Genomic DNA, 25626 nt, shown 5'->3' with positions numbered 1-25626 from the left:
TGAAGTGAAAAATATTTGTGCACCTGTTTAAATAAAATTTATTTTTAGATGCAGATAGCTTGCATTTTACATGCTTATAAAATAAACTAATTGTGATGTATCTTTGTTTTTTGTAGACGTTGTCTTCTGCAATTGTTCAAGTATATGCAGCTGAAAGGCACTCTATATGGTCCAAGAAATGTTGCGGAGTTGCATGCCTTGTAAAGGACAATCCACAGAGATCTTATTTTATCAGGGTATATGATATTAAGGTAAGGCATTTTGTTTGCAAACTAGTGATTCGTTCATCACCATCATATTCCATGCACATATGTTGCTGAAGACATACTTTTTCTTGTTAAGAAGAATGCACTATTACAGGAGAATTGTTTTGTAGCAGTGTGCTCATAATTGTCTTCCACCCTTAATTCCTTACCATCCAGTGAGTTTTCTTTCAGTGTGTTGCCTTATCCCTTGTGATTCAGGCCAGCATTAGATTAATTCTAGAAGTTTAAACATGAAATAGTCTAATGAGACCAGTGGTCTATAATATTTTTCCAGTCCATACCCTATCTGACCTAAACCCTTTGGAAAATTAATTTGTCACAGTTGCTGTGTTGCACAGTCAGCACTTCTGCTCTGTGTGTGATAGTAAGTTTGAACTTGGACTTTAAACACTCTTCATGGTTTTAATTTGGAATATATTTGTGGGGACATTGTGCTTACAATTTTGTAAGAAAGGTAAATCTGACTTTACAGAATTGCATTTAATATTCTGTATTAGGAAGGAATAATAAACTACTTAAAAATATTTTTATTTCTGTTGAGGCCTGTCACTAGCCTACAAACACTCACAGATCCCAAAACAGGTGTGGAAGGATAAAAAAAACTTAGATTAATACCAGCACTTTGCTTGACTTTTTATGCTGATTCAACTCTTGGGGGGGAAAAAACATCTGTTAAAACACAAGAAAGCAGCACATCATCAGAAATGGTCTCTAATACAGAAGAAACATTGATAAATTTCTTATCTGGAGCTGAGATCTGGGCTCTTCAGCTGTGTTTAGGTGGCTCATTTTGCTGCAAAGACTGAATAATTTAACATAAAACAGTACTCAGTTGATAATTATAGACTAGCTAAAACTGCCTTTTTCATTAATCTGTTCAAATGTTTACTAGAATTAGTCCCATATGTACAGTATATATCTATAAATATCTATCTCATATATATATATATATATATATATATATATATATATATATATATATATATATATATATATATATATATATATATATATATATATATATATATATATATATATATATATATATATATATATATATATATATATATATATATTATATATATATATATTATATATATATATTATATATATGACTAGCAAAATACCCGCGCTTCGCAGCGAAGTAGTGTGTTAAAGAAGTAAAGAAAAGGAAACATTTTGAAAATAACATAACATGATTGTCAGAGTAATTGTTTTGTGTATTTAGCCACAGCGTCACAAAGTTGTTTTCGTCTAGCTGATTCAGAAAATGTACCACGACGTCTGACACGCCTCCTTTTTAGTGCTTTCTCACAGCTTGGATTGCTGCTGTTATACTCAGTTATACTCAGTTTGAGTCTAATATATATATATATATATATATATCTACATATCTACATATACAGTGATCCCTCGCTATATCGCTCTTCGACTTTCGCGGCTTCACTCTATCGTGGATTTTAAATGTAAGCATATCTAAATATATATCACGGATTTTTCGCTGGTTCGCAGATTTCTGCGGACAGTGGATCTTTTAATTTATGGTACATGCTTCCTCAGTTTGTTTGCCCAGTTGATTTCATACAAGGGACGCTATTGGCGGATGGCTTAGAAGCTACCCAATCAGAGCATGTATTACGTATTAAATAAAACTCCTCAATGATATGCGATGTGCTTCCCGAGCGGTGCTTGATTGTTTGCTTTTCTCGTTCTCTCTCACTGACATTCTCTGCTCCTGACGAGGGGGTGTGAGCAGAGGGGCTGTTTGCACAGAGGCTGTTTTCTTAGAAGATACGGGTGTTCCTCTAAAAAATGCCGCTTTATTGCAGTGCTTCAGCATACTTAAAAGCCCAAAAGCACGTATTGATTTTTTGATTGTTTGCTTTATTCTTGCGCTTTCTCTCTCTGACGTTCTCTGCTCCTGACGGAGGGGTTGTGAGCTGAGGGGCTGTTTGCACAGAGGCTGATTGCCTAGAAGATATGGACGCTACTCAAAAAATGCTGAAAGACTACCTTCACATTGCTCCCTTTTGTTGGGGCTGCTTTATCGCGGTGTGCAACTGCACGTATTGACTTTTTGATTGTTTGCTTTTCACCTATCGCGGGGGGGTTCTGGAACGCAACCCCCGCGATCGAGGACAGATTACTGTACACACACACATATATATATATATATATATATATAATTATACAATATATATATATATATATATATATATATATATATATATATATATATATATATAATCATACACACACACAGGTGTATATATAATGTGTGTGTGTATCTATACTAATAAACGGCAAAGCCCTCACTGACTCACTCACTGACTGACTGACTCATCACTAATTCTCCAACTTCCCGTGTAGGTAGAAGGCTGAAATTTGGTAGGGTTATTCCTTACAGCTTCCTTACAAAAGTTGGGCAGGTTTCATTTGAAATTCTACGCGTAATGGTCATAACTGGAAGCTGTTTTTCTCCATTTACTGTAATGGAGATGAGCTTGAAGCCCGTGGGGGCAGAGTTTCGTGTGACATCATCACGCTTTCCACGTAATAACGCAGTACGTAGAAAACCAGGAAGAGACCCAAAAAGCGCTGAAGAAAACATGCATTATATAATTGAGAAGGCAGCGAAACAATAAGAAGCGGCGAAAGTGACATATACAACCATATTCATGAGTTCTGCTACTTCGGAAACAAAGCACGATGTAACCCTACACTTTAAATTAAGTTCATAGACAGGCTGTCGCAGGCGTTTGTAATTTAGTGCCTACCCATATAAGGCCGTCCGTCAGCGGCAATCCAATAGCAAACTGCCACGGGTAAATATTCACGGGTGAAGGACTGTCCTTATGCAGAGGAAAATGAGATGGTCAGGGTGGTGTTTGGCACAAATTCAGCGAAACTGCGAGAGAAAGTTTTAAGTGCCGGGACTAAGGTAACATTAAATACAGCCATGGACATAGCACGAGATGGCACCAGCACAACTGGGAACTTCGATGCATGTACACCGAGGCTCACGTGAACTGACGCAGTGCACAGACAAAAGCAACAGTTCCAAAGAGCTGAACAAAAACGAATTACACAATTGAAAAGGCAGCAAAAAATATGAAGCGCCTGATACATACAAGCATATTCATAAATGCAGCTACTGTGGAAACAAAGCACACGGTGGAAAAAGTCAATGTCCCGCTAAAGGAAGACAGTGTAAAAAAAAAAACCCGTGCATGCAGTGTGTCGGTCTCAGATAAAGAAGAAGATGAGCTGTTTATTGATGCAGTAAGAAACGAATCGATGAATGAAACCTGTCATCTTTACAACAATTGACAAACACGGAATGTAACTTGAACACAACACATCCTACAAATACGAACCTGATTGAAAGAAATAATGATAATCAAATCCTTGATGACAGCAACACTCAGTAAAACTCACAAAACAATTACTGTATATTGACAGTCATGTTACGTTATTTTTAAAATGTTCCCTTTTCTTTTCATAGCTTCTTTAACACACTACGTCTCGCTGTGATACGGGTATATATATATGTATATATATACCCGATCTACATACTCGAATAATGGATACTTTATTCACCATCAATGATTGTTTTGGTAAAGCCATACTCAGTGTATTCATTAGATGAACGGTAAAAAAGTAAGAGCGAGGGGAGGATGACTTATTGAGGCATGCAAGCAAAACCACAATAGCACGCGGGCTCGATGTACGAAAATATATATCTTTTCAAGTTCTATTTACCCATATGTGTCAAACTCAAGGCCGAGGCAACATCCGCCCGTGTAATTATATCCGCCCGCGAGATCATTTTATATACTGTATTATTGTTATTAATGGCCCGGGGATATGAAGCACTGGTAACACAATAAACTACAGATCCCATAATGCAGCGCTTCAGCTGCCTTGTCGAACACTTACCGCGTCCCCACCGTCTCTTCAGTCGTTTCCTTACTTTGCGAAGGAAGCAGCTTTCTCAGAGCTTCTGCACTGTTTTATAAACGAACGATATATAAGAATGTCCTTTTTCCTTGCTTCGCCAACGAAGCAGCCTTTTTATTTAATCCATGGGTTCTCTTCTGTGTTCACTGCGGTGTCTTCTTTCGTTTACGACCTTCGCCAAGGAAGCAGAAACTTACAACCACCGAAACTTTGTAACGGCACAAGACTTCAGGTCACATCTCTACAAAACAACCTAATTGAAGCAACTATATTTACTGGCAGTGCCTCAGGTGACACAGTTTTTATTCCTCGCATCCCCGTTATACCATCTAATCTCCCATTTCAATTCAAACACGTTCAATTTCCAGTAAGGCTCTGCTTCGCAATGACAATTAATAAGTCTCAGGGACAAACACTACAAAAGGTTGGCATTGATTTGAGGTGGGATTGCTTTTCACATGGCCAACTGTATGTTGCATGCTCAAGAGTGAGCTCAGCACACAGCTTAGTCATATTACAACCAGAGGGCCGAACTGACAACGTGGTATACAGAGAGATCCTTAACAATTAATTTTTTACATATTTTCGTTCAGTCTAAAAATGTTTACTTTTTTATTAATAAAAATATTCAGACAGTATTTCACCACTGCGAAGCGCGGGTATTTTGCTATATATATATATACAGTGGAACCTCGGTTCACGACCATAATTCGTTCCAGAACTTTGGTTGTAAACCGAGTTGGTCGTGAACCGAAGCAGTTTCCCCCATAGGATTGTATGTAAATACAACTAATCCGTTCCAGACAGTACAAACTGTATGTAAATATGTAAATATATGTAAAGATTAAGCACAAATATAGTTAATTACACCATAGAATGCACAGTATAATAGTAAACTAATGTAAAAACATTGAATAACACTGACACAAAACACCCAGGCTCCCTGTTCAGCTATAGGAGCTGGCTCGCTCACGCTCCCTCCCTCCCTCCCTCCCTCCCCTACAGGAGCAGGCTGGCTGACGCTCTCTCTCTGCGCACACACACACCCTATCCTCCCCCCCATCCCTTCCCTGTCAGCTGCCCCCTCTCTCTCTCTCTGCGCTTGCTCGCTCACGCTCTCTAATCTCTCTGTAGCACGTGCTCGTGCAGCATTTTTTTTAAAATGAGTTTTAAGCACAGCAGAAAAAAACGAACATTAAAACAAATCCGAAGTGCAGTGCATGCAAAACCAACTCATAGCGACCAGAAAGAAAGATTGCAGGAGATCACGCTATTAAACTTAAAGCCTGATCGCTGTAAACACTGTTTTTAAAATGAGTTTTAAGCACAGCGGAAAAAAGGAACATTTGAGAAAAGATAAAAGTAACATTGCAACAAATCGCGTTATGAACTGAAAAATTAACTTTTGAAAAATCCGTAATACAAAACCACCAAGAAAACTAACCTTGCATGAGTCGAGTTCTGGCATGAAGTGTTTTCCTTCAGGTGTTTTCTCTCTTGTGATTTCTTGGGTTTCTGGTGCTTTTAGCTGGTAGGAGTGAAAGCCTCATGCAGCCATTCCAAAAACAAACTCCTTGTGACCCAATCCTTCGTGTTTGCGCCCCACATTACTGGCAGTCTGGCTTTGTTTACATTGTGCTGCTTGAAAGCACGAGGGTTCTCAGATTGGTAAATGAGTAAACTGGTAAACAGTTTTTCCACCTCTTGTAATTTCTTTCTTTACTTGGATTTCAATTTTCTTCAAAACTTTCTTCACTTGCTTAGAAGTCAATGGAAGGAGAACAATGAACAGAGCTCTTGCAGCCACGCGGCTTGCTAGCTTGCTTTCTCTCGCTTTCTCTCTCTCTCTCTTTCTCTCTCAGCACATACAGCCTGCAGATAGGCAGGCAAACACGTGCAGCAATCTCCTCCTCCCCTCCCCAGCAGACACGTGGAATTGGGGATGGTTGGCTTGAACTTACTGGCTGCAGATAGGCAGGCAAACAGTGCAGCAATCTCCTCCTCCTCCTCCCCTCCCCAGCAGGCGTGCTCGCTCGCTCTTGCTCTCTCTCTCTCTCTCAGCTCAGCACAGCTCAGGCAGGCAGGCAAGGGAAACTGGCTTGTTCGTATACTGAGTGCGTGGTTGTAAACCGAGGCAAAAGTTTGGCGAGCTTTTTGGTCGTGAACCGAGTTGTACGTGAACCGGGACGTTCGTGAACCGAGGTTCCACTGTATGTGTATATATATATATATATGTGTGTATATATATATATATGTGTGTATATATATATATATGTGTGTATATATATGTATATATATATATATATATATATATATATGTATATATATGTATATATGTATGTATGTATATGTATATGTGTATATATATATGTATATGTGTATATATATATATGTATATGTATATATGTATGTATATGTATATATATATATATATGTATATATATATATATATGTATATATATATATATATATGTATATATATATATGTATATATATGTATATATATATATATATGTGTATGTATATATATATATATAGGACAGCAACACTCATCACTCACAACAGTGACAAAACAATTACATTGACAATCATGTTATGTTATTTTCAAAATGTTTCCTTTTCTTTTTCATTACTTCTTTTACATACTACTTCTCCGCTGCGAAGCGCGGGTATTTTGCTAGTCTATACTAAAAGGCAAAGCCCTCACTCACTGACTCATCACTAATTCTCCAACTTCCCGTGTAGGTAGAAGGCTGAAATTTGGATGGCTTATTCCTTACAGCTTATTTACAAAAGTTAAGCAGATTTCACTTCGAAATTCTACACGTAATGGTCGTAACGGTCAACAATGTCCGCCATGTTGAACTTTCTTATTCATGGCCCCATCTTTACGAAATTTGGTAGGCGGCTTTCCTGCGCTAACCGAAACCAATGTACATACTTATTTTGGTGGTATGACGCCACTGTCAGCCGCCATATTGAACTTTCCAACGTTACTAATTCTCCAACTTCCCGTGTAGGTAGAAGGCTGAAATTTGGCATGCTCATTCCTTACAGCTTACTTACAAAAGTTAAGCAGGTTTCATTTCGAAATTCTACGCGTAATGGTCATAATGATCAACAGCGTCGGCCATGTTGAACTTTCTTATTTATGGCCATATCTTCACGAAATTTGGTAGGCGGCTTCCTTGCACTAACCGAAACCAATGTACGTACTTATTTTGGTGGTATGACGCCACTGTCAGCCGCCATATTGAACTTTCCAACGTCACTAATTCTCCAACTTCCCGTGTAGGTAGAAGGCTGAAATTTGGCATGCTCATTCCTTACAGCTTACTTACAAAAGTTAAGCAGGTTTCATTTCGAAATTCTGTGCGTAACGGTCATAATGATCAACAGCGTCGGCCATATTGAACTTTCTTATTTATGGCCATATCTTCACGAAATTTGGTAGGCGGCTTCCCTGCACTAACCGAAACCAATGTACGTACTTATTTCGGTGGTATGACGCCACTGTCAGCCGCCATATTGAACTTTTCAACAGTCTGTGTTACTTATGGGCCCATCTTCAAGAAATTTAATACGCGGGTTCCCAACGCTAACTGAATCCTACTTATGTACATTTATACGTCCATAGCCTGCAGCTCAGTCACCGTGTGAGGTGGCATTGGTTCCCCCATCCCCACGGCTCTCACGTTGTTGGCTGCCTGCCTATATAAGGCCGTCCATCGCTCCAGTCTCTACATTCCCTTCCTTGCTTCGCCACAGGATTCACGTCTCCCTGCTGATAACTACAGTCTTTTTATTTAATCCACCGCTTCTCCGCTGTTTTATTGTTCATTTATTACGAATTTAGTTATTGTGTAGGTATTTTAGACTTACTTTTCATTGTTCAGGTACCCATTTCCTTTATCATTCCAACCATACCCGCATTAACATGTCTATCGAGGTGATCACCATCGATCAAAGAACTGTCTCTTACCGAGTGGTTTCCATGCCCGGAGATGGCACCTATCTTTTCCATTCTCTTTGTTACATATTGCACGGCCATATCAGGCTCACTCTTGATATCTGGAGAAACATTGTGTCTTATGTATTGAATGATTGGGACAGGTTCAAGGTGTGGACTAATGACGGTACAGGAGATAATTATACTACACAGGAGCACTATAAGAGTGAAATGCTTAAGCCCTTCACCTATGCATCTGCATGTGAGTTGATGGCTGCTGCTGAATTGTTCGGTTGTCGCTTTCAAGTGTACCGAAATGGCCAAATATTTTACACCTTTGGACAACCGCCAATGCCTCTTAAACATCTTAGATTCACAGGTGACGATTTCAGTTGTGGACACTTTGATGTTTATGAATGTTTAAACTCTCAAAAGCTGGATGTGAAGTTATCGATGAAACTGGTTGTATACTTACAACGCTTGACAGATGCCGAATGTCATTTCAACACAAGTCCTACAAATACTGTCGTATTACTATTACTACTCGTAATTGAAACGAACCATGAAACTCAAACCAATTATGACAGCAGCAATCCAAGCCGTGAGATTTGAAGCAAGATTACTGTTCACATGGCCAGCTGTACGTTGCATGCTTAAGAGTAAGCTCAGCGCACAGCTTGGTCATATTACAACCGGAGGGCCGAACTCACAATGTGGTATACAAACAGATCCTTAACAAATAATTATTGGTATATTTTATATATATTTTATATTATATATATATATATATATATATATATATATATATATATATATATATATTATATATATCTATACAAATAAAAGGCAAAGCCCTGACTCACTCACTCATCACTAATTCTCCAACTTCTCGTGTAGGTAGAAGGCTGAAATTTGGCAGGATCATTCCTTACAGCTTACTTACACAAGTTAGGCAGTTTTCATTTCGAAATTTTATGTGTAATGGTCATAACTGGAAGGTATTTTTATCCATTTACTGTAATGGAGTTGAGCTCGAAAGCCGTGGGGGGCGGAGTTTCGTGTGACATCATCACGCTTTCCACGTAATCACGTGAACTGACTGTCAACGCAGTGCGTGAAAACCAGGAAGATCTCCAAAAGCGCTGAAGAAAACATACATTATATAATTGAGAAGGCAGCGAAACAATAAGAAGCGAGCGAGTGACATATACTACCATATTCATGAGTGCTGCTACTTAGGAAAGAAAGCAAGGTGTAAACCTAAACTTTAAATTAAGTTCATAGACAGGCTGCTCCTGGCGTTTGTCATACCCACGGGTAATGTAGGATACAAGTTTAATGAGAGGACGCAGGATATAACCGAGAGTTTTGATCACTTTGTAACTAAGTTAAAATTGCAGGTGAAGGGATGTGCTTATGCAAATTCCGAGAGACTGTGTTTGTGGGGGATTGACAGTTAAGGCGGGTGGTTGAGTCACGTCATCATCTCCCCTCCCATTTACCTCATTTCGCTCTGAGCTGAGCTCCGCAGCTAACGCCGTCTTTCGAAGCAACTTTGTCACACTGCCACCAAATACTCCCAGAAAAATCCACAAGTTAATACACACGTTGTCTCTAGAGTTTCTCCACACTGAATCCTCCAGGCACTACTTACAAAAGGTTACATTGACAATCGTGTTACGTTATTTTTAAAATCTTTCCTTTTCTTAGCACAAGCACAGCTGAGAAGCTTCGGTGCATGTGCTCCATAACGCGTTAAAAAAATAATATGGCGTTATTTCAGTGCCACTATTCTGAGCACACGTAAAAAAATATTGGCATCGTAAAAAGATTGCAAGTGCAAGTGTTGCATTTTGAAGAGAAATTTATTTTGAGCGTACAAAAGCTGAATTTGAGTGAACAAAATTCATTGCTGCGTGCAAAAAATGTATTTCAGTGTTTGCGCTTATCCATATACACACACACAATAGCACCCTCTCGCTCAGTTTTTCATTTGCGCTTGCTCGCAATGTGTTGCTAGCGCTCACAACATTCTCTGCTACTGGCTCAACTCTCTGTACACCGTTATAAGTGTGCCACAAAACCAACCAATCACAGACTTGGTTTCAAAAATTCTGATTGGCTCTTACGGTCTCCAATCAGCTCGCTAGCTGCTGCATTCTGGAAACAGTCAGTTGGCATGGTTGTATAATGCAACTACATTATACTACACCAACGATAGTCTTAACAAATAATATATTTTAAAATAAAATAATTAAAGATATTATCCGCAAATTGGGGTTTAATTGAGTTTAGCTGGATTTAGCTACATTTCGGACTGTTTCCGGAATGCAGCAGCTAGCGAGCTGATTGGAGACCGTAAGAGCCAATCAGAATTTTTGAAACCAAGTCTGTGATTGGTTGGTTTTGTGGCACACTTATAACGGTGTACAGAGAGTTGAGCGCTCGTAGCAGAGAATGTTGTGAGCTTAGCAACACATTGCGAGCAAGCGCAAATGAAAAAACTGAGCGAGAGGGGGTGCTATTGTGTGTGTGTATATGGATAAGCGCAAACACTGAAATACATTTTTTACACGCAGCAATGAATTTTGTTCACTCAAATTCAGCTTTTGTACGCTCAAAATAAATTTCTCCTCAAAATGCAACACTTGCACTTGCAATATTTTTTTACGTGCGCTCAGAATAGTGGCACTGAAATAACGCCATACAATAATGCATTTAATCACACTTTGCATTACAAGCAATGGGGAACTTTTGTCAATGCATGATTTCCTGGTACACCGATTACATTGATCAGCGCATCCCGATTCATTTTACCCTCGCACCACCTTGGTTTGAGAAGAAGTCTAAAAAAAAAATGAGGTTAACACAGAAAAACAGATCACCAGTTCAAGCTTTATGAGTCATCGATTCGCCATCAATAATTGTTTTGTGTAAAGCCATATTCAGTGTAATCCTCCTTCCATTTAATAATTTTTCCGCCACTAGCCATGATTAAATGAGCGGTAAAAAGTAAGAGCGAGGGTGACTTATTTAGGCAGGCATATATATGACAGCAACACTCATGACAATGTCAATCATGTTACGTTAGTATTAAAATGTTTCCTTTTCTTTTTCATTACTTCTTTAACGCACTACTTCTCCGCTGCAAGGCGCGGGTATTTTGCTCTCTCTCTCTCTCTCTCTCTCTCTCTCTCTCTCTATATATATATATATATATATATATATATATATATATATATATATATATATATATATATATATATATATATATATAACACAAGTAAACACAAAATGCAGTTTTTAAATGATGGTTTTTACTATTTAGGGAGAAAAAAAATCCAAACCTACATGGCCCTGTGTGAAAAAGTAATTGTCCCCTTGTTAAAAAATAACCTAAGTGTGGTGTATCAGAACTGAGTTCAATTTCCGTAGCCACCCCCAGGCCTGATTACTGCCACACCTGTTTCAATCAAGAAATCACTTAAACAGGAGCTGCCTGACACAGAGAAGTAGACCAAAAGCACTTCAAAAGCTAGACATCATGCCAAGATCCAAAGAAATTCAGGAACAAATGAGAACAGAAGTAATTGAGATCTATCAGTCTGGTAATGGTTATAAAGCCATTTCTAAAGCTTTGGGACTCCAGCGAACCACAGTGAGAGCCATTATCCACAAATGGCAAAAGCATGGAACAGTGGTGAACCTTCCCAGGAGTGGCGGCCGACCAAAATTACCCCAAGAGCACAGAGACGACTCATCCGAGAGGTCACAAAGACCCCAGGACAACGTCTAAAGAACTGCAGGCCTCACTTGCCTCAATTAAGGTCAGTGTTCACGGCTCCACCATAAGAAAGAGACTGGGCAAAAAGGCCTGCATAGCAGATTTCAAGACGCAAACCACTGTTAAGCAAAAAGAACATTAGGGCTCGTCTCAATTTTGCTAAGACACATCTCAATGATTGCCAAGACCTTTGGGAAAATACCTTGTGGACTGATGAGACAAAAGTTGAACTTTTTGGAAGGCAAATGTCCCGTTACATCTGGCGTAAAAGGAACACAGCATTTCAGAAAAAGAACATCATACCAACAGTAAAATATGGTGGTGGTAGTGTGATGGTCTGGGGTTGTTTTGCTGCTTCAGGACCTGGAAGGCTTGCTGTGATAGATGGAACCATGAATTCTACTGTCTACCAAAAAATCCTGAAGGAGAATGTCCGCCCATCTGTTCGTCAACTCAAGCTGAAGCGATCTTGAGTGCTGCAACAGGACAATGACCCAAAACACACCAGCAAATCCACCTCTGAATGGCTGAAGAAAAACAAAATGAAGACATTGGAGAGGCCTAGTCAAAGTCCTGACCTGAATCCAATTGAGATGCTATGGCATGACCTTAAAAAGGCGGTTCATGCTAGAAAACCCTCAAAGCTGAATTACAACAATTCTGCAAAGATGAGTGGGCCAAAATTCCTCCAGAGCGGTAAAGACTCATTGCAAGTTATCGCAAACGCTTGATTGCAGTTATTGCTGCTAAGGGTGGCCCAACCAGTTATTATGTTCAGGGGCAATTACTTTTTCACACAGGGCCATGTAGGTTTGGATTTTTTCTCCCAAATAATAAAACCATTATTTAAAAACTGCATTTTGTGTTTACTTGTGTTATATTTGACTAATGGTTAAATGTGTTTGATGATCAGAAACATTTTGTGTGACAAGCATGCAAAAGAATAAGAAATCAGGAAGGGGGCAAATAGTTTTTCACACCACTGTGTGTGTGTGTGTGTATGTGTATATATATATATATATATATATATATATATATATATATATATATATATATATATATATATATATATATATATATATATATATATACACACACACACACAGTGGAACCTCGGTTTACGAGTAACTTGGTTTATGAGTGTTTTGAGTTATGAGTGAGATTTTATTTTTTTATTTTTTCTCCAGCCGTCTGGAGTTTTTTTGTTTTTTCTGTCCCCCCTGGCCATTGAACCTTACTCTTATTCGATGTTAATGTTGATTTATTTTGTTTTATAATTGTGTCTTTCATTTTTCTATTCTTTAATATGTAAAGCACTTTGAGCTACTGTTTGTATGAAAATGTGCTATATAAATAAATGTTGTTGTTTTGCAAGACGAGCAAAAATTTTTCATAAATTTTGACTTGATAAACGAGCGATGTCTTGCAATACGAGTAGTATGTATACACTTTGTCTGCTGAGTGTTATGTGATCACAACTGAGCTGATGGTTCTTCTCTCTCTCCTTATCTCGCTCGCCCAGCATCTCTCTCTCTCTCTCATCTCGCTCCCCCTGCGCGTCTCTGTCTCTCTCTCTCTCCTTATCTCGCTTGCTCACCCAGCACGTCTCTCTCTCTCTCCTTATCTTGCTCGCTTGCCCAGCGTGTCTCTCTCTCTCTCTCCTTATCTCACTCGCCCAGCGCGTGTCTCTTTCAGTACTTTAACACCATCTTTATTCAGCTTGAGACCGCAACAGCGCTGTTATTTATTGTACCGGGATCTTTATAATGTTCCTTGTATGACCCATTGACGACAGGCACTTCTAGCATGTCTACTATCTTTTTGGATTCGCTTATACGGCGAACTGCTACAGCGCTGGGAGACTGCAATTGCTTTGGGACGCTCTTCCGCGTGTGTCCCGTTGGGTGGAATCCCACATGAGTTTAGAAACTCACACCAGCCATGATTCTTTATAAAGGTAAAGTGCAGGTTAATTTGTATTATGTATTAATTATTTTTATATAAATAGTTTTGGGTTGTAGAACGAATCATCTGAGTTTCCATTATTTCTTATGGGGAAATTCTCTTTGATATACGAGTGCTTTGGATTGCGAGCACGTTTCCGGAACGAATTATGCTCGCAAACCGAGGTTCCACTGTATATATCCCTTCACAATTATTGGCATCCCTGGTTAAGATGTCTTCTTAGGCTTCTAATAAATTTTTTTTCCCCAAAAAATATAGGCTCACAACACAAAAAAGAGAAAAATACAACCTTTAATTGAAGTACATTTATTCATTGAGAAATAAATCCCACATTAAGAAATACATCATTTACTTGAAAATTTTTGTGTGTATGTGTGTGTATAGAGTATGTACAATGTGTGTAAATATTCTTTTTCCAAAATTTTATTTCCTCACTACACAAACTGGAAAATCATGATATAACTGATTAGTATTAATAAAACTTTAAGGCCAACTCTTCCCACTAATGTAATGCTAATTAGTTTTTAACTAATTTGCAATGTATATACTATCTTTCAGCTTGACCTGGCAGAGTCATAGTGACAAATAAGTGTTCAAGCTTTAATCTTATTTTTCTGTCTGTTTGAGCACAATGTTCTAACATGCGTATCTTTTACATAAGAACATTTCCTTTGTGTATCTTGAGAATTTCCTTAAAAATTTGGCAAAATATCTTACAGTATTAATATCTTAACAATCCTACTATAAAATATATCTTTCAGTTTCCTCACCAAACTATTAAAGCATTATACATGATTTTTTTGCTTATATAATTTATTTTTAATATATTTAAGCATTTGTTTACACTTTTGGCTTCCAAAATTTAATTTCTTGATTATATTTTAGTGCCTGCTTTGTGCATAATATTAATCAAAAAATTTCATCACAGCATTTTCTGGGTTTGGCAAAAAGTTAAAGTCAAGTTGATTTTTTTACTTGTTTGTGTTTAATCTCCATCTTTTGATTTTTATTCTAATCGTGTTTTTATTTTTTGCTAGGATGGCAAGATATTGTGGGAGCAGGAACTCTACAGCAATTTTTCATACATTAGCTCTAGATCATACTTTCATACATTTGCTGGAGATGTAAGTTTCCTGTTTTATTTTTTTAACCCTTTCTATTTTATTAAACTTGTGTGTTGTTCATTAATGTCAAAATGGTTTAAAGTTTACGTTAATGTTTGCCAATCATATGAAATTTTAAGAAAAGTATTAGGAATAGTGTCTACTACAGGCATTTTACTAGTGTAAAGTAGTATACTTTTTCCATCATGAATTTAGCTTCCATGATTAAAATATCAGCTCCCCATACACCCAATGCACATAGGCATGGACACAAGTTAATCGAGGACAAAGCTTTTATTCATGGTAAACTCTTCCAGAGAATCGTTTCCCTCACCACAATCATAAGTAGATCCAATTACACTGCCACTCTTTGTTTTTTCTGTTTGCTACCTCCGCTCCACCAGCAAGCTTTGTCCACCTCTTCCTGACTCTGGCTTCTGGAGTTTACTCAGGCAGCTCCTTTTATATAAAACTTGGAGTACTTCCGGTGTTCCAAAGGCTTGGCCTGAGAGCAATTCTAAGTAGGATTGGAGCCTGATGAAGTAGGGCTTGCTAGTTTTTCTGCGCCCTCTGGTGGCACCCATGTAAACCAACGGGGCTGAGACAGCAGATTACACTTTCCCTTGTGCCTTGTGGGAATCCGTAATGATATCGTAACCCAGGAAGAATGCCACTTAGCGGTTAGGGGGAGACAATGCCCTGTGCACCCTCTCTCTCCTGGTCCTTCCACTTTGTGGGCGTCCCTCACATATAGATGTATGTTTTGTGTGCATATTATGGTGAGGTCTGGGGTCATTGCCTTTTAAATAATTGCCGCACTTGCAGCTCAAGTAAGGGGGTGTTGTAGTGTGGCTGGAGTGGTTTCCGGGTGCGTTGTGACGTGAGCGTTTCCTCACTTAAGTGCACAGGTGACGAATCAACCATGTCCGTAATTTATGCCGGGGGCGGCTAATTGCCACACCTTTTCCATGTCCCCATGTATAAGATGAGAAGCACAAGTTAAGAGTGGGGAGAGGAAAAGGAAAGGTAATAAATGGAACAAAATAGTTGAGAGAGAAAAAGATGATTAAAGAGCAGTCTCGGGAGGATGATCTGGCCACCTAGAGGGAGTAAAGGCAGCATGAGGAACATAGGCTGTGTCGCTTTAGGGGCTGGTTTGCTCCACTGAATGATGGTGTCAAGTCGGGCAGGTATTGTGGATGACCTTTCTATGGATACGAGGTACAACTGCGGGTGTGTGAAGGAAGAAGGGAGGAGAGCTGACCTTGGACGGTCTGGCTGCACAGTTTGGAGCCAGCCAAGATGGGGGTCAGAGGAGGGAAGTTCGTGGCTGCAGAGGCTGCATGAGTGAAGGGTGAGCCCGGGAGATAAAGAAGGAGGTGGGCTGAGATCATGAGGAGCCAGTGACTATATTTTAACCTCTGGTTTTAATGGATTTTATTGTGGTTTTTATTCCCCACTCTTCACTTGGGGGTCTTGGGATTATTTATAATATGGATGTTTTTGAAACTCTGCACTGTGGACACTGTTTTTGGTTTGTTTTGATTCTATTAATATATATATGTGTGTGTATATATATATGTATGTATGTATGTGTATATATATATATATATATATATATATATATATATATATATATATATATATATATATATATATATATATATATGTATATATATGTATATATATATATATATATATATATATATATATGTACAGTATATATGTGTATATATATATATGTATATATATATATATATATAGACTAACAAAACAGCACACAGGACTCGCCTCACTGATGAGCACCTGCAATCCATCCTGAGAATCTCCACAACACAGAACCTCACACCAAACAGAAACGAACTTGTGGCCAAAAAAAGATGCCGGGCGTCCAGCTCTAAAATGACATATGAGCAAAGACAACTGAATGATTTGATTTGTTATTGCACGTAAGAGTGTAACAAACAGCGTATTGCACTGATACAAAATAGCTGTGTGTGTATATATGTAGATATGTATGTATATATATGTTTATATATGTGTGTGTGTATGTATGTGTGTGTATATATGTAGATATATATATGTATGTATATATGTGTATATGTATAGATATGTATATATATATATATATGTTTATGTGTGTGTGTGTAAATATATATATATATATATATATATATGACAACAACACTCATCACTCACAACAGTGACAAAACAATTACATTGACAATCAGGTTACGTTATTTTCAAAATGTTTCCTTTTCTTTTCATTGCTTCTTTAACACACTACTTCTCCGCTGCGAAGCGCGGGTATTTTGCTAGTATACTAATAAAAGGCAAAGCCCTAACTCACTCACTCATTCATCACTAATTCTCCAACTTCCTGTGAAGGTAGAAGGCTGAAATTTGGCATTTTTATTCCTTACAGCATACTTACAAAAGTTAAGCAGGTTTCATTTCGAAATTCTACACATAACGGTCGACAACGTCCGCCATGTTGAACTTTCTTATTTATGGCCCCATCTTCCCGAAATTTTGTAGGCTGTTTCCCTGCGCTAACCGAAACCGATGTATGTACTTATTTCGATGGGATGACACCACTGTCAGCCGCCATATTGAACTTTCCAACGTCATTAATACTCCAACTTCCCGTGTAGGTAGAAGGCTGACCCCATCTTCACGAAATTTGGTAGGTGGCTTCCCTGTGCTAACCAAAACACATGTACGCATTACTTATTTGGTGGTATGGCGCCACTGTTGGCGCCATTTTGAACTTTCCAACGTCACTAATTCTCCAACTTCCCGTGTAGGTAGAAGGCTGAAATTTCGCAGGCTCATTCCTTACAGCTTACTTACAAAACTTAAGCAGGTTTCATTTTGAAATTGTACGCGTAACGGTCATAACGATTGACAACGTTCGCCATGTTGAACTTTCTTATTTATGGCCCCATCTTCACGAAATTTGGTATGTGGCTTCCTTGCGCTAATCGTAATCAATGTAAGTACTTATTTCGGTGGTATGATGCCACTGTCGGCCGCCATATTGAACTTTTCAATGGTCTTTGTTACTTATGGGCCCATCTTCAAGAAATTTGGTACACGGGTTCCCAAAGCTAAGTGAATCCTACTTACGTACATACACTCACCTAAAGGGTTATTAGGAATACCTGTTCAATTTCTCATTAATGCAATTATCTAATCAACCAATCACATGACAGTTGCTTCAATGCATTTAGGGGTGTGGTCCTGGTCAAGACAATCTCCTGAACTCCAAACTGAATGTCAGAATGGGAAAGAAAGGTGATTTAAGCAATTTTGAGTGTGGCATGGTTGTTGGTGCTAGACGGGCCGGTCTGAGTATTTCACGATCTGCTCAGTTACTGGGATTTTCACGCACAACCATTTCTAGGGTTTACAAAGAATGGTGTGAAAAGGGAAAAACATCCAGTATGCAGCAGCCCTGTGGGCGAAAATGCCTTGTTGATGCTAGAGGTCAGAGGACAATGGGCCGACTGATATAAGCTGATAGAAGAGCAACTTTGACTGAAATAACCACTCGTTACAACCGAGGTATGCAGCAAAGCATTTGTGAAGCCACAACACGCACAACCTTGAGGCGGATGGGCTACAACAGCAGAAGACCCCACCGGGTACCACTCATCTTCACTACAAATAGGAAAAAGAGGCTACAATTTGCACAAGCTCACCAAAATTGGACAGTTGAAGACTGGAAAAATGTTACCTGGTCTGATGAGTCTCGATTTCTGTTGAGACATTCAAATGGTAGAGTCAGAATTTGGCATAAACAGAATGAGAACATGGATCCATCATGCCTTGTTACCACTGCGCAGGATGGAGGTGGTGGTGTAATGGTGTGGGGGATGTTTTCTTGGCACACTTTAGGCCCCTTATTGCCAATTTGGCATCGTTTAAATGCCACGGGCTACCTGAGCATTGTTTCTGACCATGTCCATCCCTTCATGACCACCATGTACCCATCCTCTAATGGCTACTTCCAGCAGGATAATGCACCATGTCACAAAGCTCGAATCATTTCAAATTGGTTTCTTGAACATGACAATGAATGTACTAAAATGGCCCCCACAGTCACCAGATCTCAACCCAATAGAGCATCTTTGGGATGTGGTGGAACGGGAGCTTTGTGCCCTGGATGTGCATCCCACAAATCTCCATCAACTGCAAGATGCTATTCTATCAATATGGGCCAACATTTCTAAAGAATGCTTTCAGCACCTTGTTGAATCAATGCCACGTAGAATTAAGGCAGTTCTGAAGGCGAAAGGGGGTCAAACACCATATTAGTATGGTGTTCCTAATAATCCTTTAGGTGAGTGTATATAGGTCCATAGCCTTCAGCTTGGTCACCGTGTGAGGCGGCGTTGGGTCCCCCATCCCAACGTCTCCCACATTGTTGGCTGCCTGCCTATATAAGGCCGTCCGTCGCTCCAGTCTCTACATTCCCTTCCTTGGTTCGCCACGGGATTCACGTCTCCCTTCTGATAACTACAGCCTTTTTATTTAATCCATGGCTTATCTGCTGCTGTTCATTTATTACGATTATAGTTATTGTGTAGGTATTTTAGACTTACTGTACTTTACATTGTTCAGGTACCCATTTCTTTTATCGTTCCAACCGTACCCCCATTAACATGTCTATCGAGGTGATCACCATCGATCAAAGAACTGTCACTTACCGAGTGGTTTCCATGCCCGGAGATGGCACCTATCTTTTCCATTCTCTTTGTTACATATTGCACGGCCATATCAGGCTCACTCTTGATATCCGGAGGAACCTTGTGTCTTATGTATTGAATGACTGGGACAGGTTCAAGGTGTGAACTGATGATGGTACAGGACATGATAAAATTACACAAGAGCACTATAAGAGTGAAATGCTTAAGCCCTTCACCTATGGATCTGCATGTGAGTTGATGGCTGCTGCTGAATTGTTCGGTTGTCGCTTTCAAGTGTACTGAAATGGCCAAATATATTTTATACTTTTGGACAATCGCCAATGCCTCTTAAACATCTTAGATTCACAGGTGACGATTTCAGTAGTGGACACTTTAATGTTTATGAATGTTTAAACTCTCAAAAGTTGGATGTGAAGTGATCGATGAAACCAGTTGTATACTTACAACGCTTGACAGATGCCGAATGTCTCTTCAACACAAGTCCTGCAAATACTGTCGTAATTTAAACAAACCATGAAACTCAAACTGATTATGACAGCAGCAATCCAAGCTGTGGGATTTGAAACAAGATTACTGTTCACATGGCCAACTGTACGTTGCATGCTCAAGAGTAAGCTCAGCGCACAGCTTGGTCATATTACAACTCAGTGCGCTCAGTTTATCAGCAAAGTGCGTATTTGGGAACACCGTTGTGCCGACTTGGTTCAACATTACTTGGCAACAGGGAAAGTGGGGCAAGTTGCACTGGTGCATTTGTGTCTCCCATAAAAGTAGCTTCACTTGAAATCACTTTGTGATTTTGCACGGGTAAAAACGTCTGCTGAAGTGTCAGATTCTTCTTTAACTCTTCTGCTTTCTGTATCTTATGCATTGCATTCAGGTCTTTCAGGTTATCTTGATGTTTTGTCTCATAGTGCCGTCTTAGATTAAATTCTGTAATTACAGCCACATTAGCTCCACAAATGAGACACACAGGTTTACTGGCAATGTCAGCAAACATATACTCAGCCTCTCATCGGCTTTTAAAGGCTCTATGTTCAGAATCACCTTTTCTCTTTGGCATCATTTGGGCTAGCTTCGCAATAACTTGCAGCATCATAAGCTAGACTTGATTAACGCGGTAAGTGTTCGGCAAGGCAGCTGAAGCGCTGCATTATTGGATCTGTAGTTTATTGTGTTACCAGCGCTTCATATCCCCGGGCCATTAATATATAAAATGATCTCGCGGGCCGGATGTGGCCTGCGGGCCTTGAGTTTGACACATATGCACTAAATAGAACTTGAAAAGATATATTTTTTCAAATGTGATTGCGCAATTCAGATCGAGTTGATGCACACTATAGTACATCGAGCCCGTGTGCTATTGTGGTTTTGCCTGCGTGCCTCAATAAGTCATCCTCCCCTTGCTCTTACTTTTTTACCGTTCATCTAATGAATACACTGAGTATGGCTTTACCAAAACAATCATTGATCGCAAATAAAGTATCCATTATTCATAAAGATTCAATTGGTGATCTGTCTTTCTGCGTTAATCGCATATTTTTTCATACGTCTCAAACCAAGGGGATGCGAGGCTAAAATGTATCGGGAAGCGCGCGTACATACTCAGTGCAACCCCTCTCGGGAATCGAACCTCGGAAGCCGGCGCTAGAGGCGAAGCCTCTACTATTGTGCCACGGCATGTGTTTTGTCTATTTGAGCGTAGCAGTGTAATTCGGTTTTTGTTCAGCACTCTTTGGAACTGTTGCTCTTTGTCTGTGCACTGCGTTAGTTCACGTGAGCCGCCTCATATGGTTTTATGTCACTCGCTCGCTTCTTATTGTTTTGCTGCCTTCTTAATTATACAATGTATGCTTTCTTCAGCGGTTTTTAGAGCTCTTCCTGGTTTTCTACGTACTGCGTGATTACGTGGGAGGTGTGATAATGTCACACGAAGCACCGCCCCCCACGACTTTCGAGCTCAACTCCATTACAGTAAATGGAGAAAAATAGCTTCTAGTTATGACCATTGCGCGTAGAATTTCGAAATGAAACCTGCCCAACTTTTGTAAGTAAGATGTAAGGAAATGAGCCTGCCAAATTGCAGCCTTCTACCTACACGGGAAGTTGGAGAATTAGTGATGAGTCAGTGAGGGCTTTGCCTTTTATTAGTGTGTGTGTGTGTATATATATATGTATGTATGTATATATATGTATATGCTGTGTGTTTGTGTGTGTGTGTATATATATATATATATATATATATATATATATATATATATATATATATATATATATATATATATATATATATATATATATATATGCACACATATATATATATATATATGCACATATATATATATATATATATATGCACATATATATACACATATATACATATTGTGTGCTTGGTGTGTGGGTGTGTTTGTGTGTGTCCTGCGGTGGGTTGGCACCCTGCCCAGGATTGGTTCCTGCCTTGTGCCCTGTGTTGGCTGGGATTGGCTTCGGATTCAGCGGGTTGGAAAATGGATGGATGGATGGATATATATATAGATAATATATATACATATACACACATATATATACGAGGTGTGGCAGAAAAGTAATGAGACTGATTTTTTATTTACCAAAGTTTTTATTTTTTTCAAACATCAATGTTATCCCCTTCAAAGTAGTTCCCTTGGGCAGCTACACATCGATGGAGACGTTGTTCCCACTGTTGGTAGCGCTGGAAGTCTTCAATCGGTATGGTCTTCAGCATGTCCGTTACACTCTTTTGGATGTTTTCTAAAGTCCCGAAATGACGTCCTTTGAGGACATTTTTCAGCTTAGGAAAAAGGAAAAAGTCACACGGACTGAGGTCAGGTGAATAAGGAGGCTGGGGATCCACAGGAATGCATTTTTTCGATTGTCCTTCTGCTCAATTGTGAGGCTTTTCGGCACCATTTTGGTACAGACCTTTCACATGTGCAAATGTTCAGTCAAAATTTGATGAACGGTAAATCTGTTCAAATTTAATTGTTCACTCAACATTAAGTAATGTTAAACGACGGTCTGATCTCACAAGAGTGTTCACCGCGTTCAATGTTTTCATTGGTTTTCGAAGTTGAAGGCCTCCCTGAAAAACTTGAGCTCGGGATAAAGAATGTTCCCCATAGGCCTATTTTAACTTTTCAAACGTCACACTTGCCGATTCTCCAAGCCTAACACAAAATTTAAAGGCACAACCGTTGCTCCAAATTCCGCTGTTCCATTTTGCGGGCGCACAACCAAAACACAACTTCGCTAATAGCAGTCACAAAAATCACGTAGTTAACGGAAGGAGTTGAAACTCGCAGTGAGCTATGGGAGGGTACTGATACACATGCTCTATCAAGGACAACAGCACAGCGTTTCCAGATCGCTTGCAGTGTTGCCAGTCTCATTACTTTTCTGCCGCACCACGTGTGTGTGTATGTATATATATATATATATATATATATATATATATATATATATATATATATATATATACATATACATACATACATACATACAGGGTGGGCCATTTATATGGATACACCTTAATAAAATGGGAATGGTTGGTGATATTAACTTCCTGTTTGTGGCACATTAGTATATGTGAGGGGGGAAACTTTTCAAGATGGATGGTGGCCATTTTGAAGTCGGCCATTTTGGATCCAACTTTTGTTTTTTCAATAGGAAGAGGGTCATGTGACACATCAAACTTATTGGGAATTTCACAAGAAAAACAATGGTGTGCTTGGTTTTAACGTAACTTTATTCTTTCATGAGTTATTTACAAGTTTCTGACCACTTATAAAATGTGTTCAATGCGCTGCCCATTGTGTTGGAATTTCAATGCAACCCTCCTCTCCCACTCTTCACACACTGATAGCAACACTGCAGGAGAAATGCTAGCACAGCCTTCCAGTATCCGTAGTTTCAGGTGCTGCACATCTCGTATCTTCACAGCATAGACAATTGCCTTCAGATGACCCCAAAGAGAAGTCTAAGGGGGTCAGATCGGGAGACCTTGGGGGCCATTCAACTGGCCCACGATGACCAATCCACTTTCCAGGAAACTGTTCATCTAGGAATGCTCGGACCTGACACCCATAATGTGGTGGTGCACCACCTTGCTGGAAAAACTCAGGGAACGTGCCACCTTCAGTGCATGAAGAGGGAAACACATCATCATGTAGCAATTTCGCATATCCAGTGGCCTTGAGGTTTCCATTGATAAAGAATGGCCCCACTATCTTTGTACCCCATATACCACACCATACCATCAATTTTTTTGTTCCAACAGTCTTGGAGGGATCTATCCAATGTGGGTTAGTGTCAGACCAATAGCGGTGGTTTTGTTTGTTAACTTCACCATTCACATAAAAGTTTGCCTCATCACTGAACAAAATCTTCTGCGTAAACTGAGGGTCCTGTTCCAATTTTTGTTTTGCCCATTCTGCAAATTCAGTGCGTCGATCTGGGTCATCCTCATTGAGATGCTGCAGTAGCTGGAGTTTGTAAGGGTGCAATTTGTGAGTAGCTAATATCCGCCGAAGGGATGTTCGATATATATATATATATATATATATATATATATATATATACACACACACATATGGGACACTAAACAAATTGTGAATAAAAACTGAATGCAATGATGTGGAGATGGCAAATGTCAATATTTTATTTGTAATAGAACGTAGATGACAGATCAAACGTTTAATCCGAGTAAATGTATCATTTTAAAGGAAAAATATGTGGATTCAAAATTTCACGGTGTCAACAAATCCCAAAAAAGTTGGGACAAGTAGCAATAAGAGGCTGGAAAAAGTAAATTTGAGCATAACGAAGAGCTGGAAGACCAATAAACACTAATTAGGTCAATTGGCAACATGATTGGGTATAAAAAGAGTTTCTCAGAGTGGCAGTGTCTCTCAGAAGCCAAGATGGGTAGAGGATCACCAATTCCCACAATGTTGCACAGAAAGATAGTGGAGCAATATCAGAAAGGTGTTACCCAGCAAATCTGGAACGATCTCTGTGCGTAAGGGTCAAGGCCGTAAAACCATACTGGATGCCCATGATCTCCGGGCCCTTTAACGACACTGCACCACAAACAGGAATGCTACTGTAAAGGAAATCACAGAATGGGCTCAGGAATACTTCCAGAAACCATTGTCAGTGAACATAGTCCACCGTGCCATCCACCGTTGCCAGCTGAAACTCTACAGTGCAAAGAAGAAGCCATTTCTAAGCAAAATCCACAAGCTCAGGCGTTGTCACTGGGCCAGGGATCATTTAAAATGGAGTGTGGCAAAATGGAAGACTGTTCTGTGGTCAGACGAGTCACGATTCGAAGTTCTTTTTGGAAATCTGGGACGCCATGTCATCCGGACCAAAGAGGACAAGGACAACCCAAGTTGTTATCAACGCTCAGTTCAGAAGCCTGCATCTCTGATGGTATGGGGTTGCATGAGTGCGTGTGGCATGGGCAGCTTGCATGTCTGTAAAGGCACCATCAATGCAGAAAAATATATTCAGGTTCTAGAACAACATATGCTCCCATCCAGACGTCATCTCTTTCAGGGAAGACCCTGCATTTTCAACAAGATAATGCCAGACCACATTCTGCATCAATCACAACATCATGGCTGCGTAGGAGAAGGATTCGGGTACTGAAATAGCCAGTCTGCAGTCCAGATCTTTCATCTATAGAGAACATTTGGCGCATCATAAAGAGGAAGATGCGACAAAGAAGGCCCAAGACGATTGAACAGTTAGAGGCCTGTATTAGACAAGAATGGGAGAGCATTCCTATTTCTAAACTTGAGAAATTGGTCTCCTCGGTCCCCAGACGTCTGTTGAGTGTTGTAAGAAGAAGGGGAGATGCCACACA

The 25626-nt window shown here is 39.5% G+C and overlaps 1 protein-coding gene across 1 annotated transcript in view; it reads left to right on the top strand.

The window, feature by feature from the left end:
* Positions 1-25626, top strand: part of wasla (WASP like actin nucleation promoting factor a) — a 95049-nt gene that overhangs the window by 47173 nt on the left and 22250 nt on the right. Inside the window, exons 2-3 of the mRNA XM_039762150.1 lie at positions 117-251; positions 14962-15048. Coding sequence (XP_039618084.1) covers positions 117-251; positions 14962-15048 — 222 coding nt within the window. The remainder of the gene's footprint in view (positions 1-116; positions 252-14961; positions 15049-25626) is intronic.

The sequence above is a fragment of the Polypterus senegalus genome, chromosome 8, assembly GCF_016835505.1.
Source record: "Polypterus senegalus isolate Bchr_013 chromosome 8, ASM1683550v1, whole genome shotgun sequence".
Classification (NCBI taxonomy): domain Eukaryota; kingdom Metazoa; phylum Chordata; class Cladistia; order Polypteriformes; family Polypteridae; genus Polypterus; species Polypterus senegalus.
This window is presented reverse-complemented; position numbering and strand designations above follow the sequence as displayed.